Source organism: Bolinopsis microptera, chromosome 13 (genome assembly GCF_026151205.1).
Source record: "Bolinopsis microptera isolate Bmic1 chromosome 13, MBARI_Bmic_1.0, whole genome shotgun sequence".
NCBI classification, from domain to species: Eukaryota; Metazoa; Ctenophora; class Tentaculata; order Lobata; family Bolinopsidae; genus Bolinopsis; species Bolinopsis microptera.
The window spans coordinates 4,248,452-4,271,121 of record NC_087084.1 but is presented as its reverse complement, the minus strand read 5'-3'; the positions used below and the strand labels follow the sequence as shown (position 1 = coordinate 4,271,121).

Genomic DNA, 22,670 nt, shown 5'->3' with positions numbered 1-22,670 from the left:
TAATTAGGACCCCTACGAACATAATTTAATTAGACTTGTCGCCAATTTTTTAATCTCGCGGCAACACCACTCTTTTCCACTTTTTACTACCTTTTTATCACCTTTCTGGTTTTGCCAAATATCTTTTGTTGTGAACGTCGTAGAAGGTTGCAAATTAATTGAGGATTTTCATCTTATCAAGGAGAAAAACGTTTATTAGAAAAATGTTGACCTTGAACAATCACCTAATTGGATAATTACCAATTAGCTAATTACCAAATAAAGTTAATTTGTTATTGGGAAAAACTAAAATCACCAATATTTTAAGTTGGAGTTCAGAAATCACTGCAGCTCTGTGTCCCTGACTCAACCGTGTTTTGCACTGCCCCTCAAGTGTAATCTTAAATTACTTTATGTTTATTTCCGGCACTCTTTGGCCATTAAAATAACAAACTCCAATGCAACCTCATGTAGCTACGTTCTGCTACCTCCATGCCAGCACCACCCAGCTACCACCAGTTCATTCTAATTCTAGCTATTTCAAGCAACCTCTGAACTCTGAACTGATACTATGTTACTATGTAATGTATAGTATTAGGTAATAAGCCCAATTTGTACGTGGCACACGTAGTGTACTGATGTGTATAAAACATGAGTATAGTTTACTTTTGATTACAATTTCTTGAATTACAGATACAAGTTAAGTTCTACGGCAATCGAATTGAATTTCAAGTGTTTCCCGTATTTAAAGCATAATTTATCAATATTATTATTATGAAGTGAGCTGATTTAGATTAGAGCTTATACTTATAGTTATACTTATAGTGAATGGAAATCTAGCGTATTGATCATATGATATAAATCTCTATTTACAGAAATTGAATTTGACGGAAATTTAAATGTACTCATATCCTGGACATAATAATAAGTTCGCAGTGGAAACAATTTAATTCAACTATTTCTCTAGACTAAAGATGTGATTTAATTTTTAGTATTAAATTGCGGGGCATGGGCATTAAAGCTACTAGTACTACTAGCATGAACCCATCTTACACTAAAGTGGTGTCAAGATAAACTAATATTTATTCATTTTATGATTTTGACTCCACTTGGGGGTTCAAATTTCGGGCCCTAAAGTCAGTGGCGTAATGTTGCCTGTTGGCGCCCCCCCCCCCCCCCCCCCCCCCCCCGCCGAAAAGCCCCCCTGTTGAACAAATTAGGCGATTTTAGAGGATACGCCGGTAAAGGAGGATACGCAGTTTTGCTAGTTATACTAGTACCTCATTTAAGTTTTTTTAAATTGTCCCACATTCAAACGACCATTTGGTGCCCCCCTAAGATGGCGACAGATATAACCATATTGTCTTGCTTTATATATAGTAAGATAACTATTTATTCAATTACAATTCTTGGCTACTTTTCAGTCGATCACTGCACTTACTGCAAATGAAAAATTATTATATATCTGTGCATGTACTGCTTATTATATGTTTACTGCTTATTATATAAAAATATATGTAGTTATACATAGTTATATCCCGACAAACCAACAGCGAATATTTTGCATCATTATCATATGATTAACTCTGATAGTCTAATTTCTTGAATGATGGATCAAGACGACAAGAAAAAATGAACTTCCAACGAGCTGCGAGTACTGATGAAGATTTAGATGAATCTGAGAATAAAGATACCGGCGATTTCAGCCAAATTAGACCAGATGGGATTCCTATCCCTCTGGGATTACCTATACTTCACGAAAATGATAGAAAAAACTCTTTCGATAACGAATATCGCCAAAAGGTGCAACAGGTGCTGCGGAATTACGAAACAAAAAGGTCTTATTCCCGGAAAAATTCTTTAGACGAGGAAACTGTAACTTGCCTTGCAGTTACTCATGAAGTTTTTGAAATGCAGAATGTAGATGAAATGCAAATAGGATCAAGTAAAAAGAACAATGGATGCTGTGCTTGGCTAAAGAAAGAAATAGAGGCACGAGAAGACAGAACTGATACCCTAACTGATTTAGAAACATTTGAAAGCCTGCAAAAGTTATTTCTCATCATCCAAATGGGGAGTGATATTGAGATGGAATCTTTTCTTGAAAAATACTGCAATCCAGTAAAAATTGTATCAAGATTTGGATGCAAAAGGAAATATCACTCGGAAATAAATCTGGTAAACGCTCGTGATCATTTCGGTAATTGCCCTCTCCTTCTGTCATGTAAAATGGGGTCCTCCAGAAACAATATGACAATGATGCTCCTGAAATATGGGGCCAATCCGAACCAAGTGGATAATAACAAGGATTGTCCTTTAGTCTATGTAGCCCGATCCGTGAGTTTAAAGGTAAAATCTACTGCTACTAATACTGATAATGAGAATATTCTCCGGCAACTACTACGTCATGGAGCAGACATCAAGCAGGCAGTGGATACTCTGTGTGGTACTTTTGAAAATCCCAGGAAAGAAACTCGCACCGCAATGATGTCCCTTACAGCCCTTATCCAACCTGAATTTTTGATGCTTACCAAAGATCCAATTGAAACTGCTCATTATGTAAATTACAAACTCACGATGATCAAAGAAATAATCGTAGAATATACCACCCATTGCATCAACTTAATTGAGACAGGGAGAAAATTTGCATACGATTTCTTGGACAACTGCCAAACACATTGGGAGGCAAGACGACTGCTTTATAGATCTAACCACATCGAGAACGCGTTAGAGACAAAAGAAAAATTGTTCCTGTCGCACCCTTTCTGTCAAGAAATAATCCTCGAAGAATTTTATGGTAGCCAAGACTGCAAGACGTACTGCAAAATGATTTTGCTTATTTTGAAAGGGGTGTATGCAGCGTTCTGGTGTTGCATACATTCATTAAGCCTTATAGTCCTGGTTCCAAAAGGTTACATACATTATACTGCTAATGAAGGTGAAGACCAAATTCCCCCTAGACCTTGGATATACAAGTACAGCTCATTGTATTACTGTGTCCGGACGTTGAAAACACCTTTCTATTCATTCCTCTGCGATGCATTCAATCTTGCAATGCTTTTGGTTCTTTTGGTGTATGTGGCTAGCTCAGTTCCACAAAAGTTCAAAGCTGCCAAAGATAAAGATAATGCCACAAGTAATGAAGTTGATATATTAAAAAGGAGCACAAAGATTGCTCTGCCTGAGCTGCTACTTTGGTTGAGTATTTTATCTAGAGTCCTTACAGAGTTCTACCAGTGCTTCTCAATAGGAGTCAAGAAGTATCGTTCCAACTTTTGGAACTATATTGATGTGTCCATATGTGCTTTACTGACTTTAGGTTGTGGACTCAGGATTTACGGCATCCGAGCAATGTCTAACAATGTGGACATTGAAAACTCGGCAGAAGAGTTCAAAAATACTTTCACTAATGCTATTTACATTTACAGTGAGTATATGTCAATTTCATATGATCTTGCAGGTAGTTTATGGACTATAATGATTCTGTTGCTCAGGATATATTTTCAGATCGTAAATTAACCAAAAATGGCTCCAAAGTAAACTAAAACAGTGACTATTGGCCTTTTTATAGTTTTATCCATTTTCGGCAATTCTTGGGCAAACTTTGGTAATACCCTAGAAAATATCAATGTTTTTAATTTGTTATGTTTGGTTATTGACTCAGATCAATAACGTTTCAGGCATAACACAAGTTTTCGTATTCTTCCGTGTCATGAACTTTCTGGGTGCTACGTGTCTCATAGGACCCTTACAGCTTGCAGTGAGGCGGATGTTTTATGATGTCTTCAAACTATCAGTTATCCTTGTCATAATCGTGATGGGTAAGTAAATGCTATGTTTTGATTAATTAATGCATTAATTAGTAGGAATCGCAATAATTATGTGTTAAATCATGGTTTTGCCTTACGAGTAACTTTGACTTTATATCAAGAGTGAAGAGCCTTTGAAAACAATATAATCAATAATTAAAACTAATTTATCAACAGGCTTTGTCTGTGCGATCTACAGCGTGGCTAGCTGTTATAGAAACGTATGGATTGATTTTAATTCCACATCAAACTCCACGGAGGAGAGCGGAGACAATATGTTCGAGCAGTTCAAAACTTTTAGTGAAACATTGATCACCGTTACTTGGTCTCTCTTTGACATCTTTCAGTATGACGTAGGTTTTATTTTTAATTTTACATATTTTACTATTATTAACTTTACATTCAAAGATGAAATTCTTATCGATCGTATAAAGATATAATACTATTATCAGCCAAAAATAAATTCTTATTGCATAACTACATCTTTTTGTTAATAAATAGTTAAATAAATAGAGTAAATTCTTATTACATTTATATCAGGGTCTATTACATTCGCACGTAGTAACCTACCGGATAATACTTGTTCTAGTTCTCGTCCACTCTATAATCGGAACAGTTATCATACTAAACATGCTCATTGCTATGCTCAACAACACGTGAGTTATTAATAAGGATTATCATTAAAGAATAAAGCTTTATTTTTAATTCTTGGTAACATGTTTGAATTATGAAAGAAAATTAAGTAAGGTATTGTGTCAAAATAATTGTCCTGAATTTAAAATTTGACAGGTACCAACAGATACAAGAAAACGTCGATATGGAGTGGAAGTTCTCCAGAAGTGCATTATTCTCGGTAAGTTAAAAACCTGAAATGAAAACATGATGAATAACATATTCGGAAACGTTGAGCAGTTCAAGTCTAAACTTATCTAAAATAAATCATGAAGATAAACCAAATTATAATCATTTATAGATTTATCAGCTTCCAAAAATACAACTAGAATCTTTCCTATATTATTTTGATATAGGATGTCTTCTCAGGAGTACAAAGAAGGTATTCCATGGCTATTCCCATTCAGTTTAATAGTGATCCCCTTGTGTTTGGCATGTAGGGCATATAACAGTTATGCAAAGTGGCGTACAAACGGTAACAAATAAATACAAGTTTAGAAACAAATCTAAATAAAAGTAGTTAAGACATGATAATAATCAACCACTATATATTTTATAATCTGTGCGATGTATGTTATTGTTTGGTCCACATTTCGGTTTTAATCTAAGATAAATATTGCTTATTACGATTTTTCGAGAAGAAAATATAAATACAATATTTATTTACGTTAGCTTATTTGGGCTGAAAACTATCATATTAAGTTCATAAAAATTGGAGTATGGGCATATGGTTTTGGCTCAGCTATTTTTTGTTAGCTAGGTTAGCTGATTTTAAAATATTTACAGATAAGGATAAAAAACATGCCAGCTTACAATATGGAAAAGGGCTAGATTTGGAGAGTGACGTTAGAGATACTGAAGTTAATTCAGGGCACGTAAGTATACAATTACAAATTGACTAATTTAAAAGCTTGTAACGATTTCATCTTTTGGAAGATAAAACGATGATTTTTAAAAAGACTTCGTTTTTGGTAATGAGCTTTATTATGTAAAAATGCAGCGTATTTTTTATTTTTTATCTCGATAATGGCAAAAGGATGATCATGATATAAATAACGAAGATTGGACGGCAATTTTGAAACGTGGAAGTTATGATTTTCAGATTTTTACCTAAATTTAATTGTGTGTTTTAGATTATATTTGTCCTAGTATACTAATAAACTAATATAGTAATCGGCTACACATATATCTACGCATATTTAGGGACACACACACTAAAATTAATGGAAATAATTACCGGACTTTATTATTCACGGACCTTATAAATACCACAGAAATTATTTTCACGGACTTAATTATTCACGCTAAGGTCTTCATTGTACTTGTAGGTTTATAACCTACCAGGACGCGCGCTGAGTTGGACTCGTCGACGGTCCCAATATAATTGGAACAAATATTTTACGAGTATCACCCGTTAAATTAAAAGTCTTCAGCGTGAAAGTAATGTCCGTGAAAATTATGACCGATACGGTAGTTATGTCTTCATGCACTCGTAAAATGAAAAATACTTATTTTTTAAATGTTTCTTTTATCGTCATTGGAACATTTGTCGTTCAGTCCTTCAAGACACTGACAGTTATCACTTTATTTATTTACAGATAGTAGCCGACGAGACGGATGGGATAGTTGTAGAGGCAGCGTTTATAAAGCCGGACCTAGAAGACCCGGATCCGGTGAAGCATGAAATCCAAATGAGGTACCTTCTGATCAACATGCTGGGAAGAAGACACTCGCAGCGAAAGTATTGCTCTAATCAGAGCCCTTGCGCTTATAATTACAGTGGCGCGAAAGTACATGGCTAGGTGCAGAAGCCAAAGTATAAGAATGAACTTTTACTTGTTTATCTAAACAACGTTTTAAAACTAAATCTTACAACCTGATCACGATTTTATAAATAATTATAAACGACTCATTCAGTTTTAGCAAGAGGTGGAACCAAAATGATAAATATAAAAATCAAATGTGATTCGTGTTATTATGTTTATACAGCGGTTATTAATATTACTTATGAGCTCTTCCTTTAGGCATGAAAAATAATGACTTGGTCGAATGTTGAAATGACAATTTAATTTGATGATTGTTTATCGCTTCGAACATAATTAAGGTTTTGTTGGCATTGGTATTGATATTTGATTATTTTATAAGTAACCAGTTAACCAATAATTACCTAGCTTATATAAGCTATAACATTTTCCTAAGTATTTAAATAACAAGTGGACAGCTATAAATGTGACCACTGAATGCCAGAATGCAATGTTTATAATGAATATTAAGTTGATTAATCCCGGTGTAACTCCTTAAACGTAACTCTCTACTTGATGTAGAATTTTTAATATTTTGTGATTCTAATTACTAACCCCAATAAACCACAACAAATTATCAAAGTTTGTTGATAGTTTATAATCGTGTTGCAGGTTATGTCATTATTTGTTGAGGACGTGTGGAAATTAAACGGTTAAAATTAAATTACTTTTTAATACGATTATCAATGTTAAAAATTATTTAAAAAAATGTTATTTTAAAATGTTATTTTAATTTTTAACGATGGTTTGAATCTTTTCATTTCTTAAAATCCATTTTTAGCCATTTTAATCATTGTTGTTAGTGCAATTATTATAATTTTGGATATCAGTTTAGTTTTTTGAAATTGTTGTCATTTCATCAATGTTTTTATCATTATGATTGTAATTATTTCGGTTCTTTTGCGATAGTCAAAACGCGACAACTAGCGCTGGATAGCGATAACTAGCGCTATCCAGCGCTAGTTGTCGCCATCCAGCGCTAGTTGTCGCGCAATCCAGCGCTAGTTGTCGCTGGCTATGCGACACTGTCGCACGCGATAGTTTGCGATGGCCAGCGCAACTGGCCATCGCAGAAAACAGTTCGATAACTAGCGCTGGATAGCGACAACTAGCGCTGGCCAGCGACAACTAGCGCTGGATGGCGACAACTAGCGCTGGCCATCGAAAGCCAGCGCAAAATGTTTGCGATATTACTCGTCAGCTAGCGCTGGCCAGCGCTATCCAGCGCTAACCAGCGCTAACCAGCGCAATGCCAATGTATCAAAATCAAATACTTGCGATATTACTATATACTTACAATATTACTATTAGTATTAGAATAGAGATTCGGCCGATATGTTTGCGGATATGTTTGCGATATTACTCGTCAGCTAGCGCTGGCCAGCGCTATCCAGCGCTAACCAGCGCTAACCAGCGCTAACCAGCGCTGGCTAGCGCTGGCTAGCGCTGGCCAGCGCTATCCAGCGCTAACCATGCAGCGCTAGCCAGCGCTAGCCAGCGCTGGCCAGCGCAATGCCAATGTATCAAAATCAAATACTTGCGATATTACTATTAGTATTATATACAGACTTGCAATATTACTATTAATATTGACTTACTTGACTTAAGGCGGCTTCAGCGTCCGAGTATTGATGCGCTGTCTCCATAAAACTCTATCCGCCATAAGTCCGCCCATTTCTCCAGTGTCGTTGAGACCCGTGTCAGCTCGTAGGCTATCAACATAGGTCATGGCTGGTCTCCCCCTACTCCGCACCCCATGAGTTGGTTCCCAGAGTAGCAAGCGGTTTGCGACTAGTTCTGGGTGCCGGTGGATATGGCCTGCTAGTCGCATCCTGCGCTCTTGGATCTTCATGGTTGCTCTCGGTAGGTTGCCATAGACTTCTTTGTTGGTTTTTCGCTGCTTCCAATCCACATTAAGTGCCATCCTTAGCATTCTAGTGTAGCAGCCATCAATGCGTTTCTTCAATTGCTCTGTCAACGTCCACGTTTCAGAACCATAAAGAAGTATTGACTCCACAGTAGCAACAAATAGACGGATCTTTAGTCCTCTTCTAAGGTCAGACTTCCACATCTTCTTTAGCTTGTGGCAGGCTGCCCAAGCCTTAGCTTTTCTGACCCGCAGGTCCCTCTCTGTTGTTGCTATCCAAGCTCCAAGGTAAACAAAGTCTGTCACCTTTTCCAGCTGGTTTCCAGAACAGCTATTAAGACTACTCGCCTCCTCTGTCATGTTCAGAGTCATGAACTTAGTTTTAGAGCCGTTCATGGCTAGCCCAACACTCAGTGCTGCTTTCTCAAGCCTGTCCAGGAGTAGTTTTGCCCCTTCAATGGTATCAGTGATAAGGGCAACATCATCTGCAAACTCGACGTCTGCGATCTTCTCGGCACCAATCCTTCTACTCCGTGCAGGCCTGAGAGTAAACCCAGAGTCCGAGTCATCATCGTCTATAGACACTGTCATGATATAGTCAATCACGATAATGAACAAGTACGGGGCAAGAGTGTCTCCTTGCAGTACTCCAGCCAGGATATCAAAAATTTCTGTTATACCATCGGCTGTAACTACTTTAGCCTTTGTGCTCGTATAGATACCCTCAATGAGCCGCACTATGGCTTCTGGTATGCCATATGCTTTCAATATCTTCATGAGCAAACCTGATCTATGCACACTATCGAACGCCTTTTTGAAATCAATGAAAACCATGGTGGCCTTAAGATTTTTGGCTCTAGCACCCTCCATAATTCTTCGTAGAGCAAGGATGTGCGATGTTGTAGAGCGCCCAGGTCTAAAGCCATTCTGGTTGTCCCTTAAAACTTCCTCAAGACTTGGCTTCATCCTGTTCAGCAACATTTTGTTCAGAGTTTTACTGACTATCGATGTCAGAGATATTCCTCTGTAGTTGTCGGTCTTAGTGAGGTCCCCTTTCTTTGGCACAGGAACAATATTACTGAGCTTCCATTGATCGGGCATGAGACCATCACATAATGCATCGTTGCAGAACTTCAGGATGACGTCATCGATGTCCACCCTCTTCATCACTTCAGGTGAGATACCGTCATCACCATAAGCTTTGCCTTCTACTATCTGCTTTTTGGCAAGACGTAGTTCCTCAATGGTGAACGGGCCATCCTCTATATTCAGTGGAGGGTGTATATTCCTGATCGGAATACTATTGTCAGGGACTGTGGGTGGCTGTCCAAGTAACCCAGAGAAGTGCTTCCTCCAGTTCTCAAGACGTTCTGTTGAGCTGCCCCCTTCCACGAGTCCACAGCTGGGATTTGTCCTCCCTGAAATATCGTTGACAAGCTTCCAGCTTTCCTTGTTCTTACAACGATCAGCAGTATCCTCAACTTTCCTGATCTTTCCTTTCAGGATCTCCTCCTCTACCTCTTTGTAGCAGGCCTTTAACAAATCCTTTTTAGTGGCAACTTCCTCTCTCTTCTCCTCACAAGGCTCCTGATGGTATTGGTCCTTGGCCAAGAACAGTCCCCTCCTTGCACTGTCCACTCTTGGGTCACTTGAGGGGTCGATCTGCTTTTGTCGAGTCTTCTTTGGCAGAAGGCTCTTGTTTGCCGCCTCAATAGAAACCATAAGCTTCCCGTAGCTTTCAGTGGCCCCATCATCCTCCTCTACCAGGCAAGAGAATCTATTCCGAACTTCAATTGCATACTTTTTTTGAAGCTCACCATCCGACTTCAGGGCACTATAATCATAGTTAACTTTTTTCGGAGGCCTGTGTCCTTTCCTAAAGCTAACTTTGATCTTACACACTACAACTCTGTGATCAGATCCCAACGACTGAAAAGTGTTGTAAACTTCAGTGTTCTTTAATGAGTTTTTCCACTTCCGCCGTATGAGGATATAGTCAATCTGACCTTTGTTAAGTGTCCCATCGGATAAGAAGGTCCACCTCTTGTTGACCTTTTTTCTGAAGCGGATATTGGTAATTTCCATATCGCACTCCAGGGCAGTGTCTCTCAGTAGCTCTCCATTCCGATTGGTACGAGTATGAAAGTACCAACGGGAATCTTCTTCACTCTCCTTTCCAAGCCGGGCGTTCATATCTCCCTCTGTGATCAGCAGGTGGTGCGCTGGCACATCATTCATAGCCTGTCTAAGGGTGTTATGAAAATCCTCCGCTTCTTCAACTAGTGCTGCCTCGGTAGGACTATAGGCAGTTATAGTTGTGAGTCTGGGATTTCCGTTGAAAGAGATAGTCAGCACCCTTGAGCCATAGGGTTTAATGAGGCTGATTGCGCTGTATGCTCTTCTAGTCAGCAGAAAGCCCACTCCACCAGTGGCTGCTCCTGCTCCATTCCTCCATGCTGAAACAGTTACCAAGCTAACCCCCTCCTTGAACTTTTCGATCTTGATCGGCTCCTGGTGGACAATCCTATGTTCTTGGATCCCAAGGATCTCCATGCCACTCTCCAGAAACTGAGTCACGAGTTCAATGCGCTTGTAACCTTCTCTAGCAGTTCGGACATTAAATGTCCCTACTAGAGCTACCTCACTACAAGAAACCAATGCATCACCATCCTTTTTTGTTGTTTTATGTTATTTTTTGTGCCGGGTGAAGGAGCCGGCATATCATCTGTCACCCCTCTCCTAGGGAGTTTTAGGGTGAGAGAGTCATCAATCCGGTCCCCTCCGACATCTAAATCAGTGGTAGGGACTTTAACCCTACTGTTATTATAAGACATCATCAAACTTTTCAATGGCTGGTGTCTCATGCGCAGTCCCCTGCACATCAGGCAAAGTGAGACACCTACTTAACGCCGGGCGCCACTTGAGCGTTAAATGACTTATCCATCTTGGCCACTTGAGTAACAACTTCCGCTAGAACACTTGTTGCTACTAATCAGTAAGAGTGGGTTTTGTGATGATGTCCTGTCGTTGTATTATTTCTTCTTTCTTCACCAATTCCAGTAAATGACTATACGCTTTTGTCCCAAAGCTTAGGGAGATTAGAGTGTGAGCCAAGGCTCCACTTTTACGGGGGCTAACCTTCCCCCTGACTACCTCGTTACCCCAGGCATGGGGGGCCGATCCTGTTACCAGAGCGTGGTCCAGTTTACCTGGGTCATAGAAACAAGGTCAGAGGCAAACGGCCAATACCTCTTTAGCTACTGTTCACTCCACAGCCAGTAATATTAATATTACTATTATGTATTAGAATAGAGATTCGGCGGAATGACAGGCTGAGCGCCGCCCAGTAAGTTGATCAGCTCCGCCCAGCTAGTAAGCCAACGCTAGCTGACGATTGTAAATGTAGGTTTATAACTGTACCTTTACAAATATATGCGCACCGAGTTGGACTTGGATTTGAAAAAATATTTCCAATTTTACGAGTATCAGTTTCACCCGTTAAGCTGACAAAAAATATTGCAAATATTTTGCGCTGGCCAGCGCTGGCTGAAGAGTAATAAGTATATGATTTTGATACATTTCGCTGGCCAGCGCTGGCCAACGCTGGTTAGCGCTGGATAGCGCTGGCCAGCGCTGGTTAGCGCTGGTTAGCGCTGGTTAGCGCTGGTTAGCGCTGGTTAGCGCTGGTTAGCGCTGGTTAGCGCTGGTTAGCGCTGGTTAGCGCTGGTTAGCGCTGGCCAGCGCTGGCTAGCGCTGGCCAGCGCTGGTTGTCGCTATCCAGCGCTAGTTGTCGCTATCCAGCGCTAGTTATCGAACTGTTTTCTGCGATGGCCAGTTGCGCTGGCCATCGCAAACTATCGCGTGCGACAGTGTCGCATAGCCAGCGACAACTAGCGCTGGATAGCGACAACTAGCGCTGGATGGCGACAACTAGCGCTGGATGGCGACAACTATAGCGCTGGATAGCGACAATTATCGAACATATATATTTTGCGCTGGCCAGCGTTATCCAGCGCTGGATAGCGACAACTAGCGCTGGATGGCGACAACTAGCGCTGGATAGCGCTAGTTGTCGCCATCCAGCGCTAGTTGCTACACGTTGTATACCTCTCGTGCACGCAAAGCGTGCACGCCGGCCGCGCGATCAAAAGGGGTTGCAGCGTGTGTCAAAGCGCTAGTTGTCGCGTTTTGACTATCGCAAAAGAACCATTATTTCCTTTTTTAAATACGGTGTAATTATTGATTACTAGCACATATCATGCAGCTCATAGTGATATTAATTCGTGATTAAACTCATTTTGGGGAAGATAGACTTCCATGTCATCCAACTTTATTTCATTTGATATGATAATAAGTTTAAACTTTTACTCCTAGCGAGGAAAATTGAATGTTTACCAAACCATAGCATGATCTGCAAAGTTTAACGGTTCAAACAATGCGATTTATCTGCCGCCATGTTAGTTCATAATCTAATGTTAATATTTTATGCTAATCGTTTGTATTTATTTTTACCAATTGAAATCATTTACTAGATCAATTTTATCAAATGTAAATTCATAATTTTGAAATTAACAAAACCACAAATCTTTGAAAATTGTCGGTAAAACCAAAACATATTATGATCAAAGATAAAATTTAAATCCACCCAAAAGATCCTAAAAAGTTTCATCTGGTCGTCATTGTCGCAGTCTGCAAAGACCAACAAATATATAAGATTTTGGAGAGGTTCGCTGTTTATCAGTCTTATGATAAGATAATGATTTTTGGGATAATATCCGGTAGTATAGAGACTATGTAGGACAAGTGAAATTACTCCTAAACTACTCCTAAACAGTAGTTTCACTTGTCCTACCTAGTCTCTACTACCGGATATTATCCCAAAAATCATTATCAACAAATATATGCCTTATTACGCATTGTATCCTTCGACAGAACTTCCATAAATCAAAGGTTTCTCGTCCAGTTGGCTCTGAAACGAATTCAGGATATGAAGTTGAAGTTGATTCACAATTTAATTACATTTCATTGACTTCATCAAAGTAATTATAATATATCAGTACGTGTGATAGAAATTATTTTTAGAAATTAGAAAGATCTTTACAATTTAACACATGCGTCAGATCAAAACTTTTAAAAAAATTATTCAACCAAATTCTGTAATCATACGAAAAATAAAAGAAATGAAGTCAAAATAATATACACACGCTACTTAGGACGTCCGCAAAAATTTGAGCAAACATTAAAATGAACGCTATATATAATATAATAGGGCCTGTCATGTAGCGTCCAATTAATGTCCGTTCAAATATGGTCCGATGAGGTAACCAGGCGTGATATACAAATTTTGGGCTCTAAAACTCCTATTTCTTGGCCAATTTTTTGTTTTTTCATGCTGATTTGGAGGCCATTAAAGCATTTGGCCCAAGTTTCAATTGTATATCTTTTACGGCTTTTGCGGAAAGTCGCGTTAAAGTTGATGCCGTGGTGTCAGTAAAATCGTACGGATCCATATATATATATATCGTCTCGCTTTATATATAGTAAGATATGAAATATACACACTACTAACCATACTGGCAGGAGTAGTACGAGGATCCCAGGTAACTCCCCCAGGTTGCACGTAGTTCCTCCTCTTCATACAGACTAGCAGGAAACCAAAACAAACTGACACCGCCACCCCGCATGTCATGCCTATAAACGCAGCTGAAAAGAAAATGAGTGAAAATACTATACAGTTATGTAGGTTTATAACCTACTGCAAGACGCGCACCGAGTTGGACTCGTCGACGGTTTGGACTCGTCGACGCTCTCTTTAACATTTGAAACAAATATTTTACGAGTATCACCCGTTTAAAATACAGGGGATAACTGATTTCAAGAATCCTGTCTTTGGTAAGTTTCTCTATCCAAGAAGGATGGAAAAACATAAGGCGTAAAATATAACGTTGCTAAATGTTATGGAGATTTAAGACTGCTTGATTTCCTAAAAAGTTACATATCAAACAAGTTTTTGTATGCTCAGGAATCAAAGAAAATATTGGCATCATCTTCGAAAGGATGTTAAAGAACATCATGGATGTAAATCCTCAAACGGTTTCTATAACTATAAGTATAAACAGAACAAAATACATAAAAATAAACGAATAAGCGGGATTATGATCGCAACTCACATTTCCAAAAGTCACTATCAGGACTTATGTCCCTAAACTTGTAGTTTTTGATTTTCATATTCTTCCGAGGGTTGCTCTCGTTCGATATGTTATCCTGATATAATATGTCCGGTTAAGACGTGTTCGATATGTTATCCTGATATAATATGTCCGGTTAAGACGTGTTCGATATGTTATCCTGATATAATATGTCCGGTTAAGACATGTTCGATATGTTATCCTGATATAATATGTCCGGTTAAGACGTGTTCGATATGTTATCCTGATATAATATGTCCGGTTAAGACATGTTCGATATGTTATCCTGATATAATATGTCCGGTTAAGACATGTTCGATATGTTATCCTGATATAATATGTCCGGTTAAGACATGTTCGATATGTTATCCTGATATAATATGTCCGGTTAAGACAAGTTCGATATGTTATCCTGATATAATATGTCCGGTTAAGACATGTTCGATATGTTATCCTGATATAATATGTCCGGTTAAGACATGTTCGATATGTTATCCTGATATAATATGTCCGGTTAAGTTAAGACATGATATTCTCAAATATACAATCACTATAATTGTCTGACTAAACTTGTACCTCCTCACAATTTGACAGGTACAAGTTATAAGCTCACTGGAAATATCTCACTTCGTTTAAAAATCAAAACAAGTACTGATAAGATCAGGCACAATTAACCTGGGTAGCATTGGAGCATTGATCCTGACAGTCAACGGTGGCACAATAGATACAATCATTACAGCTTAGCGTGTAGGGGCTGTAGAACAAACCTTCGTTACATGTGGTACCTGAGATACAGTAGATCAGGTGTCTGAGGTTACACGTGGTACCTGAGATACAGTAGATTAGGTACCTGAGGCTACACGTGGTACCTGAGATACAGTAGATCAGGTGTCTGAGGTTACACGTGGTACCTGAGATACAGTAGATTAGGTGTCTGATGTTACACGTGGTAACTGAGATACAGTAGATTAGGTGTCTGAGGTTACACGTGGTACCTGAGATACAGTAGATTTTACCTGGGGACCCCAGGCTATTATATTTATGTTCATAATCATATGAATCTCCGAATGGAGATTTGGAATGACAGGCTGACAGAGGCACATATTAGGTGCGGTAAAAAAATCGAAATTATGCGGTACCGCACCCGACTATAAAGGTAAAATGTGCGGTAAGGTGCGGTAAATTTTTACCAATTATGCGGCAAATGTGCGACGATTTTTTCGAAATTTGTGCGGGAATTGTGCGGTTTTCATTTGTATTTTCTGAAGGACTTTGGAAATTCTGAACGTATAACCGCCGCTCTTATCAAAAATAGGTCTGTTTATGTGTTACTGAGGGTGTAGTTCTTTACTAAGTCCATGATTGAACCTATATTGAGATCCAGTTATCTGAGAACAGTGACTTGATCTGGTAGAGATCAGGAGACAGTTATTTGAAGACGCCTCTTGATAGAGTCGATCAGATCCCAAGCGTGATCGCAAATATGTGACACGCTTGTTGGCATTGATCGTCAGTACTTGTAAACCATTTGATCCAAGATCCATTAAGCCCACTATAAAGCCAACGCTACAACGAATAGAGCTCATTACCCGATATAAAGGGCTGCAGGTATGATCGAAGTACGGTAACGACGAGGGTTCCATAACGGCCTGGGTCACGGTCCCGAAAGGGCCTGGGTAACGGTCCCGAAAGGGCCTGGGTCATGGACCGTCATGGTCCCGAAAGGGCCTGGGTCACGTGGTAACCGGGTCACGTGGCCTAGGCATGGGTTCCAAAAGGGCCTGGGTAACGGTCCCGAAAGGGCCTGGGTCATGGACCGTCATGGTCCCGAAAGGGCCTGGGTCACGTGGTAACCGGGTCACGTGGCCTAGGCATGGGTCCCGAAAAGGCCTGGGTCACGTGGTAACTGGGTCACGTGGCCTAGGTATGAGTTCCAAAAGGGCCTGGGTCACGGTCCCGAAAGGGCCTGGGTCAGGGTCCCGAAAGGGCCTGGGTCAGGGTCCCGAAAGGGCCTGGGTCACGTGGCCTAGGTATGAGTTCCAAAAGGGCCTGGGTCACGGTCCTAAAAGGGCCTGAGTCACGGTCCTAAAAGGGCCCGACTTTTAACATATTTTGGTTTTTACACTCGAAAATCTTAACGCGAAAATTTCAAAATTATGCGAAATTAAGCGGAAAATGCTAGATTATGCGGAAATATGCAGAAAATTACAAAATGTGCGGAAAACAATGAATTATGCGGAAATGTGCGGAAAACGGTAAATTGTGCGATCCCGCACCCATCGCACCTAATATGTGCATCTGCAGGCTGAGCGCCGCCTGCAGCAGTAACAGTAGATAAGGTAGGTACCTGAGGTTGAATTGGTGCTCATAATTGGTGCGTGTTCGACTTTAGGTTCTTGTAGATGCTGTAACTAATACTAGTTGAACATTACAGTTATCTCCTGATAGGGTCGGATTCACTTATTTCACAGATAACGTGGGGAACATGCACTCTCACTACTCTGGATACTTACTACTGGACTGAAAGAGGGAGGTAGCAAGACTTTCAAACCACTCGTTCAACAAAGCCAACTGCTGCTCGAACAACTCATCTGATAGACTGGTTAGTGTTTCGTTGCGATCTGACAGGGTTGCAAGGTCAGAGAACAGTAAGTTAGCATATAGAAAGGAAGTGTATGTAACTAAATATTGGTTACTAGATTACTGGGGGACTGGCTACTAGGCTACTACTAGGTTACTAGGCTACTGGTTACTAGGCTACTGGTTACTAGCCCGATTTACCGCGGCCATTTTCTTTTCCTCAAATAGGGCTTAACATGCATAATGCAAACAAACAAAACCCCGATTTACCGCGAACCCCTATTTACCGCGGATGTTTTTCTTTCCCCAAACCCTGCGGTAAATCGGTGTTTACTTACCTTGGTTAGCAGGACATTCTGTGTACTGAGTGGTAGGTTGGGAACACTCTGACTCCCATTGAGAATACTTGCTGTCAAACGTATCTGAACACCTGGAGAAGAGATACCATTTATCAAAAAATACACAATGTATACGTTATCTATATGCTATGTGTATACATAATGTACATTGTACAGGTATAGTGTATGCACAATGTGTATGTTTTGAAAATTTTATAGCAGAAACATCAATTGAGTACTTGACAGTGTCTATGTCAAGGATTGGATGACTATACCAAATCCATCTTTGATATTAGTAATTTGACCAAAACCCATAATCATGGGTAGAGTGAACCGCTGCCAGTGTCTCTCTTTTTCAAACAAAAGGAAATGATATTAATTTGAGGAACCGTCCGCAAATGCAAATTGATACCGAGAATGAAATCGGTCGCTCGCTTTTCCCATTCAATAAGCTTTATTACAATTCGTAAGCCGTGAATGAATGGGAAAAGCGAGCGACCGATTTCATTCTCGGTATCAATTTGCATTTGCGGACGGTTCCTCAAATTAATATCATTTCCTTTTGTTTGAAAAAGAGAGACACTGGCAGCGGTTCACTCTACCCATGATTATGGGTTTTGGTCAAATATCATCTCTTTTTGATTATAATGTCAGGATAATTTACACAGTCGAAACTTCATTAATAAGGAGGTAATTTCAACAATTTTGAAATTTCACCTTTGAAAACGTTTCCTTGTGTTCAGGTAGGTTTATCTGTCGATAACAGACTGAATATGGCACTTTTTACTCATTCAAGTTGGCATTTAATTCATATATAATGCCATTTAAATATCGTGGGAAAGCAGAATATATTCGAAATCACGAATGAGCAAAATTCTCACCTTTCGCACATGCAAACTTTGAGCGGACGTTGCGTGCGCATACAATATTGAATCACCGTAAATTTTTGCATAGTGGTATTTAATATATAGTTTGATAAGCATGCAAAGTTTCAGAAGATTTCAAAAAGAACTTGGATCACAACGGGACTCCAAAAATAACAATGTGAAAATAACAATTTTCAGTGATTTTAGCTATTTTAAATCAATTTGGGCGTGTCCCCACGTGTGCAACTTTTCGATTTTTAACTTTAAAACTAGCCTATAACACAATTTAGACCTTTAAGAAGTAAAATTGAGCTCCACAACCCAACAGATGGCCCAACACCAGAGAATACTAATTCACAACTTTTGTGTTTTTATAAAATTATTCTTCAAAAAAGCACTAACTTCAATAGCGAATATTTTAATGAAGGAGTAAGGTAAGAAACTTTTCCGGTAGATTTTCAGAATGCTTGAACAATTATCTAAGGTGAAAATGTCCTCAGATTTTGAATAAAATTACTCCTTAATGGTGTAAAATCGATTTGAAAAGTTGTTATTTTGTCAAAAATCAAGTTTTAAAAACACTTAAATTGATGACGTCATCAAGTGATGATGATGACGATAAATTATTTTTCAATATAAAGTAAACTAAAGTATAAACGATTATCTTTAAAAGCTGTGGTTCGAAATGACTGTATCTTTTATACTTTTGAATCTACGGACACTTAAATGTAGGCTACAATTGACTGCAAAAAGCGTCTATACATACATACATATTATATATGCTTCACGACAATCTGTTGTAAAACAGGGGTTCCAGAAAACCCACTTCCCGATACTCCTGAAACATGAAATTTTTTTTACAGTCGATTTGGACAAGGTCTAGACGCCCTGCAACGTTTCAGATCTCTGACTCAATTTTAACATGGTTTTTAAGGCACCTGAATATGGCGATTTTGGGTTTTTTACCTAATTTCGTATAACATGCTGGCGCGTATTTTGCGCAAATTTCTTAAAAACCTCCACATAACTATTTCTTATTCCTGTCATCTTTAACATTGAATTAGAATGTTTTGAACTTAAATATACCTGCTGAATTACTTTCGATGAGTCTTAATGCCTGGAAAACAATAAAGGGGATATAATAGTATAGGGGGTAAATAGTGTTGTGAATATAAGGGCAACGGTTATGCTTGCCAGCATTGTGAAACATGTGCTTATACAGTATACTTGCAGTAAGACTAAGGTGGAATGAAAACTTAAATCAAGCTTAAAGTGCTCTCGTATATATTTATTATTATTTAATAAATGATAAATTAAATTTATCAGGAATATAAATATGCAACATTGAGTTTTGTTAAACTTATAGTATTACCTCTGCAGTGCGTCACACCACATACAGGAAAACTGAGTACTTTTACCTATGTCCAGACAGGTCGTACAGTTGGTGGCTGCCTGAAGAGTTAAAGTTAAATAGATTTAAAGTAGATTTAAAGTAGATTTAAAGTAGATTTAAAGTAGATTTAAAGTAGATTTAAAGTAGATTTAAAGTAGATTTAAAGTAAATTTAAAGTAGATTTAAAGTAGATTTAAAGTTTAGTAGGTTTATTTAGATGCAGGGAAACTATCGGACTACAATTAATGGGGACATGTCGCCCCTTTGAGGTTGGGGAAAACATGACGTTATAAAGGTTACTATGGGTTATTTCTCACATAAAAAAGTAATTTATTGCCAAAGATAGGTAAAACTTAATACGGAATACTAATTGTACTGCATTGATGGCAAAAAGGTAACAACATTTCATTCTTGATGAAGCTGAAGATTGAAATATTTAAAAAAGATTCCGTTGTTTGAACTTCATATTTTTATGTGATTGATCCTATTATTTGAACTGTATTGTGTCCCCAATATTTACACAGGCGAATGATACATCTGAATGTTTTATATTTTTATAGCCGTGGGCCCCTTTGTTTATCTATTTATCTGATCTATTCTACCTTCTAAGCTTCTTCAACATAAGTGTCATTGTTCTACCTCTGATCCAATTTTAAAACTTAGTTTCTTACCAAGCAGTTTTCACGTAGGTTGAAGGTGATAGCAGTACCATTTTTAATATTTTTCGTATCCACATTGACCTCCTCGTATTCGTAGTACATGAGATCTTTAGATGCTGTGGAGTGTGGATGTGGTGACATATTATACATTTTTGTTTTCCAGCAAATATTTCGAGTAGTTGGATGGGTAATCATTATGTTTGATATAAATCAGCGATCAATTATTTTTGTAGATAGTCTCTTTACCTTGGTTAGCCGGTGTGACCCAGGGAAAAGCGCTGACGATTGAAACAAGCGACCAATCCAAAAGTCCTTCAGACACATTCCGGTATACAAACACAATGGAGCCATTCTGGAGATGTAGGTTCACAGTTACTTCACAGTACTTACTGCTGGCATTGTACCACAACTTATATCAATATCAAAACAGTCAAATCTCTTTATAGGGACACTTTATTAGGACACTAATCACTGCCATTCGATAAAGAGTGTTTTATACATGCAATATTAAGTAAGTAAAAAGACGCACTTGATAAAGTTGAAGCTGAAATGTAGTTGAGTAGTCAAGGAGAGTCAGATCCGCCCATTCCAGAACAAAGAACGAGTTTCCTGAGAAAGTTAAGTTGTCAGCAGACAGCAATTGCTTCTTATGGTGCTTATCTAACAGCTTAATCAGTAACAATCAGTAACACGACTACATCAGTAACACGAATTTTGTCCGACAGACCGATTCTTATCTCACAGTTTACAGATTGCGGATGTTTCAAATATCTAACAAAAGAGACTAATTCATGTAAAACTCCGGTTAAGGCTCAATTTATGTAGGTTCATTTGAATGTTCAGGGATGAAATTGAAAGTATAGTATATATAAGTCACGTGATAGTCGAGTGCAGAGGGGATTGTACCACGGAAAAACTAAATTCCTCAACTGATGTAATTGGATTTGTCAATTTGTAGATATTTTAAAACTATTAAAAACAAAGGTGTTGATTTTTAAAGGTTAGACAATCACAATTGTGTTATAATTGAGTTAGGCGGCGATCATTTTACTTTAAGACGCGATTATCCCAAAAGAAACGATCGCTAATTCATGAACTGGAGAATTCTGGCGTCTTATCCGAAATCTATCTAAAATCCATTCTATTGTTGTATAGTAGTATGACTTGGCACGTTCCTTGATTTCTAGCTCTTCCTCCGCCCCATTCCTAGATTAAATGAAGAGGCAATATGGATAACAACAGACACAATACTATTACAGTATTACTGATTACACACGTTCAATCCTGTCAAGTAATGAGTTGATAATTGTTTTGAATCTGCTTTCGTTGAAATATTTTTGACTACCAATTTGGATATATTAATACATAATTTATACATAAATAATATAAATAATAAAACCATCTTTTTCGTGAAGATAAGCTGATCTTCTCTAAGTTACATATGACTTCTTGAAATCACACTAATTTAGCGGGCAGCCTGCAAAGTCAGGCCCTCACCAGCCTATATAATTATGAGTCTGTGAATAAAATACCTAGTGTTAATGCTTTTCATACAAAGTTACAACAAAGTCTTCATGTTATGTATCCTGGGTTTTGACAGGATATTTCATATTACCCGCTTAAAATATTTCCATCGCGTTACATAATACTCAATAAATGTAATAGATTTGTAGTGTTGTAATAAGCAATATGTAGTCGTATCAAATTACCATGGTCCATGACACTAGTCCCACTCTAGGAACACTAAGAACATCAGCCTTTAGTACATATTTCGTAATCTGAAATACAATAGGTTCCTATAATTCCGCTTCCTACTATCATAGTTCTGCTACTCTTAGCTCAGAAGCAATTGCGTCGACTTGAGTTGGTAGTTGGTTTTGTTGTGTTTGCGAAGCAATTTGTAGAAGTAGTTGTATATATATACCCTGGGCTAAATATTGAACCTAGTTTAGATGTATTGTTAAAATTGGTCGCCGTTCGTTCAGTGTCGAAAGTTTCACTCAAAGTTCTTTGAGTTAAGCTACAGGCCTATGTTTCTCTTAGATACTGATTTCATTTAACCCCAGCCATCAACAAGTTGACCAACTGTCCAATACCGTGCACTATAATTAATCTATTAGTCTATAATTAGTGTGCAAAGGGAATGATTCGGAATCAGCCTTCAAAATACATCGATTCAAGATCGGTCTGCACTGGAACTTCGAGTAATTTCAAAAGTTCGAGTGTAGAGTCAAAAGTGATTTAGCACTCTCAGTGCAAATGCACATAGTCCAGTGTGATTGCACCAGTCTTCAAGGTGTTTGTAACTGTATACATGTATTTACATAAACGGCCTTCAACAAATTACAGCTCCGAAAGTATGTGTCTATATTACTATACATTTTCTAATTTGCTAAACATGATCTGTAGTTCGACTTGTTTTATTGTTAACTTACTGTTTTGAAAAACATAATAATACCTAATACTAATAGTAGGAGTTAAGACAGATAATTTGAATTTTAGTTTACAGTGAATTAT

The 22,670-nt window shown here is 38.4% G+C and overlaps 2 protein-coding genes across 2 annotated transcripts in view; both read left to right on the top strand.

The window, feature by feature from the left end:
- LOC134825063 (LIM/homeobox protein Lhx3-like) overlaps positions 1-16,618 on the top strand; it is a 667,636-nt gene extending 651,018 nt beyond the window's left edge. The window contains exons 16-17 of the transcript XR_010161482.1: positions 15,405-16,102; positions 16,189-16,618. The gene's annotated coding sequence lies outside the window, so the exon portion shown is untranslated. The remainder of the gene's footprint in view (positions 1-15,404; positions 16,103-16,188) is intronic.
- On the top strand, positions 4,045-6,943 carry LOC134825495 (short transient receptor potential channel 5-like). Its single transcript, XM_063837710.1, has 6 exons — positions 4,045-4,141; positions 4,329-4,444; positions 4,578-4,641; positions 4,830-4,935; positions 5,247-5,335; positions 6,059-6,943. Exons 1-6 carry the CDS (start codon positions 4,064-4,066, stop codon positions 6,260-6,262), a joined length of 657 nt encoding a protein of 218 aa, XP_063693780.1. The 5' UTR covers positions 4,045-4,063; the 3' UTR covers positions 6,263-6,943.
- Positions 16,619-22,670: the final 6,052 nt, after the last annotated feature.